General features: G+C 29.8%; 1 protein-coding gene across 1 annotated transcript in view; it reads right to left on the bottom strand.

Annotated features, from left to right (window-relative positions):
- Positions 1 to 2,494: 2,494 nt before the first annotated feature.
- The window catches only part of LOC117166842 (protein KIAA0100), an 82,466-nt gene continuing 80,747 nt past the window's right edge, over positions 2,495 to 4,213 (bottom strand). Inside the window, exon 15 of the mRNA XM_033351188.1 lies at positions 2,495 to 3,136. Coding sequence (XP_033207079.1) covers positions 2,852 to 3,136 — 285 coding nt within the window. The 3' untranslated portion in view covers positions 2,495 to 2,851. The remainder of the gene's footprint in view (positions 3,137 to 4,213) is intronic.

The raw sequence follows: 4,213 nt of genomic DNA, 5'->3' as shown, positions 1-4,213 counted from the left end.
TTGTATTTAAAAAACAAAAATTAAATTTTTCAATCCAAAAAGGCAAACTTTTAACAAAACAGTTAAATTTTCTACCGATGAGAATTATTTTCTACAAAAATGGTTGCATTTTTAACAAAATAACTTATTTTTCCAAAAAATAGTAAAACGATAGCAAAAGAAAACAAGAATTCTTAACCAAAAATGGTTGCACTTTCAAGCGAAAAGAATCTTCAACTGGAGTAGTTCATTTTTCAGTTGAAAAAATTAATTAGAAAAAAGTAATATTCGAATATTAAATTTTTGTTTGAAAATAATATAATATTCAATATAAAAAAACGATTTCTCAACGAAGCAGTTCAGTTTTTTATAAAACACTTTAAATATTAATTTTCAACCAAATAGTAGAATTTTTTACCAAAATAGTGAAATTTTCAAACCAAAAAAAAATTTTCCACCAATAACAATTATTTTCTAAACAAAAATAGTTGAATTTTGAAGAAAATAATTCTTGCAAAAAATAATAAAATTATAACGAAACAAACAACGAATTATCAACCAAAAATAGTTAGATTTTCAACCGAAGAATATCTAAATTTTGAATCCAAAAAAAAATTCAACAAGAAAGTTAAATTTTTAACGAATAAGAATTATTTTATAAAAAAAATTGTTGAATTTTAAACAAAATTATTCATTTTTACAAAAAATAATGCAAAGAATTCTCAACCAAAAGTAGTTGTATATTCAACCGAAGAGAATCTTCAACTGAAATAATTGAATTTTCATTTGAAAAAATTAATTTTTAACTAAAAAAAATTTTTTTTTGCAACAAAACAGTTACATTTTTTTTAAATTCTTAAAGTTTCAACTCGAAAATATGAATTTTTAACAAAAAGTTTATTTTCCACCAAATATATAAATTTGCACAAAAAAATTATCAATTTTTAACCAAAAATAGAATATTTAAATTGGCAGTTAAAAAATTGATTTTAAACAACATTCATTTTCAACAAAATAATTAAATTTTCAACCCAAAAAGACTTGTTAAATTTTAAACAAAATAATTAATTTTCCCAAGAAGTAATGAAATTATAAGAAAAAACAAATTAATCCTTAGCCAAAAATATTTGAATTTTGAACCGAAGGAAAGAATTTTAAACTAAAATGATAAAGTTAATTTTTCAAAAAAGTTTTTGAATTTTAAACAGAATAATTACTTTTTCCAAAAAATAATATAATTATAACAAAAAAAACAAAAAACTTCTCAGCCAAAAATAATTGAATTTTCAACTGAAAAGTAGAATTTTAAACTAAAACAATAAAGCTTCAACTGAAATATTTGAATTTTCAGTTGAAAAAATTATTTTGAACAAAAAAAAAGAAGAATATTCAAATAGGTGATTTTTCTGTGATAATAATAAAAAATTAAATTTAAAAAAATTATTTAAAAAAAAAACATTTAAATTTTTGATAAAAAACTTAAACTTTCGACACGAAAATATGAGTTTTCAACAAAAAAGTTCATTTTTAAAGAAATAGATAAATTTTAAATTAAAAATGATAAATTTTTTAAGAAAAAATGGAAGTTACATTTACAGTTGAACAAATTAATTTAAAAAAAAATTCTTTTAACAAAAATCAAATTTTCAACCCAACAAGACAAATTTTCAACAAAAAAGTAAGTTTTCAAACAAATAGTAGAATTTTTTAGCAAAACAGTAACAGTTTAAAATTAAAAAAAAAAACATTTTTAACAATACCGTTAAATTTGCCACCAATAAGAATTATTTCCTTTAAAAATTGCTCAATTTCGAACAAAATAACCGTTGCAGAACCAATTTTCGGCAAATTCACAAACTCTATTAAAATTTATCATCAGGAAACGAACTAAACAATGTTCGAAAATCAAAAAATTCTAAATAATGGGGATGTTGCATGAAATGAAATAGAAAGATATTTTGATTTTTTATTAGCTCAATAACATATTTCAAGAGAAAAGAAGATTTTATTGTATAAGAAACATGTTTTTTTGCTTAATAAATTTTGAATATGGCGCACACTCGAGGCATTTTTTGCCAAACGCATAGATTGGCTACATCTGTGTGACGTCATACTTTGCGGGAAAATTAAAATGATTTAAATTATGCAAATTAAAATTATTAATAAACATGCCTTTCAATGTATAAATGTCTCTAAACGGCTTTTATGTATTATTATCAAATAATAATTACAAAGTAAAGTAAAAAGCCGCGAAACCTGACTGGTTCAAATTTAAAAAAGTAACATTACGGCTAAGGTGATCTGATTGGTGCTCCGCTGTATAGCTTAGTGACGTCACATCTGTTTGAATGTGCCCAAATAAAAGTAAACTAAAAATTATTTTTATATTTTGTATTTAAAAATAGGAGAGGGCTCAACTTGAGACTCATCTACTTCCTTCAAAGTCCTAGATTTTGTAAAAGAAGAACAAAGAATCTTGTCAATAAATATTTATTATTTTTTAACAATGTAAATTTGTCCCTTCAGGACGTAACAGAATATTGTGAAAAAAGATTAAGAAGTGTATGCCTAAACTAGTTATTAAGTGGTTTAATAAATAAATATCGATTGCACAGTTGCAAAAAAGTATGGTACAGTTGCAATTTAATCCAAAATTAGAACTCGATTAAATTAAATTCCTGATAAAAAACCCTAAAGTTTCCAATTCTGTGCCGAAAGAATAAAACAGCCAGCTGTTCTAAAAATAAGTGTAGAGACAATAAAAAATACCCGTTGTAAAAAATTGAGTCTCTTCATTTTCGTCCACAACGCAAAAGAAGTTGTCGAGAAAAAATAAAAATCGTGGGGATTCCCCTTGAACCTTATTTGTGGCTTATTTAAACTTGAAGACGCCCTTTTTTTTTGATTCTCCAGGAAGATGTCTTGCGCCGAGTAACAATCTGGCCTTATCTTCCTCCTGAGGCGTAGTTTCTTCTTGGGGACCTCTTGGTTTTATTTGTAACTTCTGTTTGATTGCCTGGCTCAAAATCACTCGTCTTGAGTCACTTTTCATTGCTAGGAGGAGATCTAACCAGGTCCAGGTTACATTGTGATATTCGAGAGTGGGAATTACTAGCGCGAAATCTCGCACATCTTCCAAATTCTTTTCTTTGTTACCCTGAAATGAAAACCGACTTCTTACCAGTTTCTCATCAGACATATCTCTCACTTCTTCCCCCTAATCTCCTTTCACTCCCATAATTTTCCCATGCCTCATTTTCCCTCCCCTCGCACCCATTTTCCCCCTCACTCCCCCTACTTTCCTTAGAACCACTCTCCTACTTTCCATCCCTTCCTGTATTTCACCACCCCTCATTCCCCCTCACTTTTACTGTTCCTACTGCCAATTCCTCAATTCCCCTTCCCTTATTTACCCCACTTATCTGATTTTCCCTCCTTAATTTTTCCTTACCCCCCTAATTTCCTCTCACTTATTTCACATCGCTTTCCCTAATTCTCCGCTCCTAATTAACCCTACTTCTCTTCCAATCATTTCCCCTCACTTCCTTTATTTCCTGTCCCCTAATTTCCACACACTCCCATTACTTTCCCTCGCCTCATTACCTCTCACTTCTCCTACTATCCTAGTTCCACTCCCCACATTTTCTTTTACTTACCTTACTCCACCTCCCCCCCTTAATTTCACCTCAATTCTATCACTTCCCTTCCGCTTATTGTTCCTTACTTCTCCTATTTCACCTTCCCTTATTTTCCCTCAAATGTCATATTACCCTTCCTCTTATTTCTCTATGTTATTTCTCCCACTTCTCTTACTTCCCCTATTCTAATTTCCCTCAATGACCGTTCTCATTGTCCCTACCCTGTCCCTATTTTGATCTACTCCTCCCAGACATCCCTATTTCCCCACCCCGCATTCCCTCTAATTTCCCCATCCCTCATCTCGACACCCTTCCCCTTTCATCCTTATTTCACAACCCTTAATTTCCCGTAACTTCCCCTATTTTCACTATCCTCATTTTCCTCACTTGCCTACGTTCTCTCCTCCTTCTTTCCGCCCACTTTCCCTATTTCATCATCCATAATTTCTCTTCACTTCTCCTACTCCCTTTTCCTTAATCCCTCTCCCTTTATCTACCCCACTTATATTATTCCCCTCCCCTTTTGCTACCTAATCTCCTACTAATTTCTCCCATTTCCACCTCTCATTTTCCCTACCCTGCCCTGCCTACTTCCC

This window comes from Belonocnema kinseyi, chromosome 1 (assembly GCF_010883055.1).
Source record: "Belonocnema kinseyi isolate 2016_QV_RU_SX_M_011 chromosome 1, B_treatae_v1, whole genome shotgun sequence".
Taxonomy (NCBI): Eukaryota; Metazoa; Arthropoda; class Insecta; order Hymenoptera; family Cynipidae; genus Belonocnema; species Belonocnema kinseyi.
The sequence above is the reverse complement of the archived record's forward strand: the minus strand, read 5'-3'. Positions and strand labels throughout refer to the sequence as shown.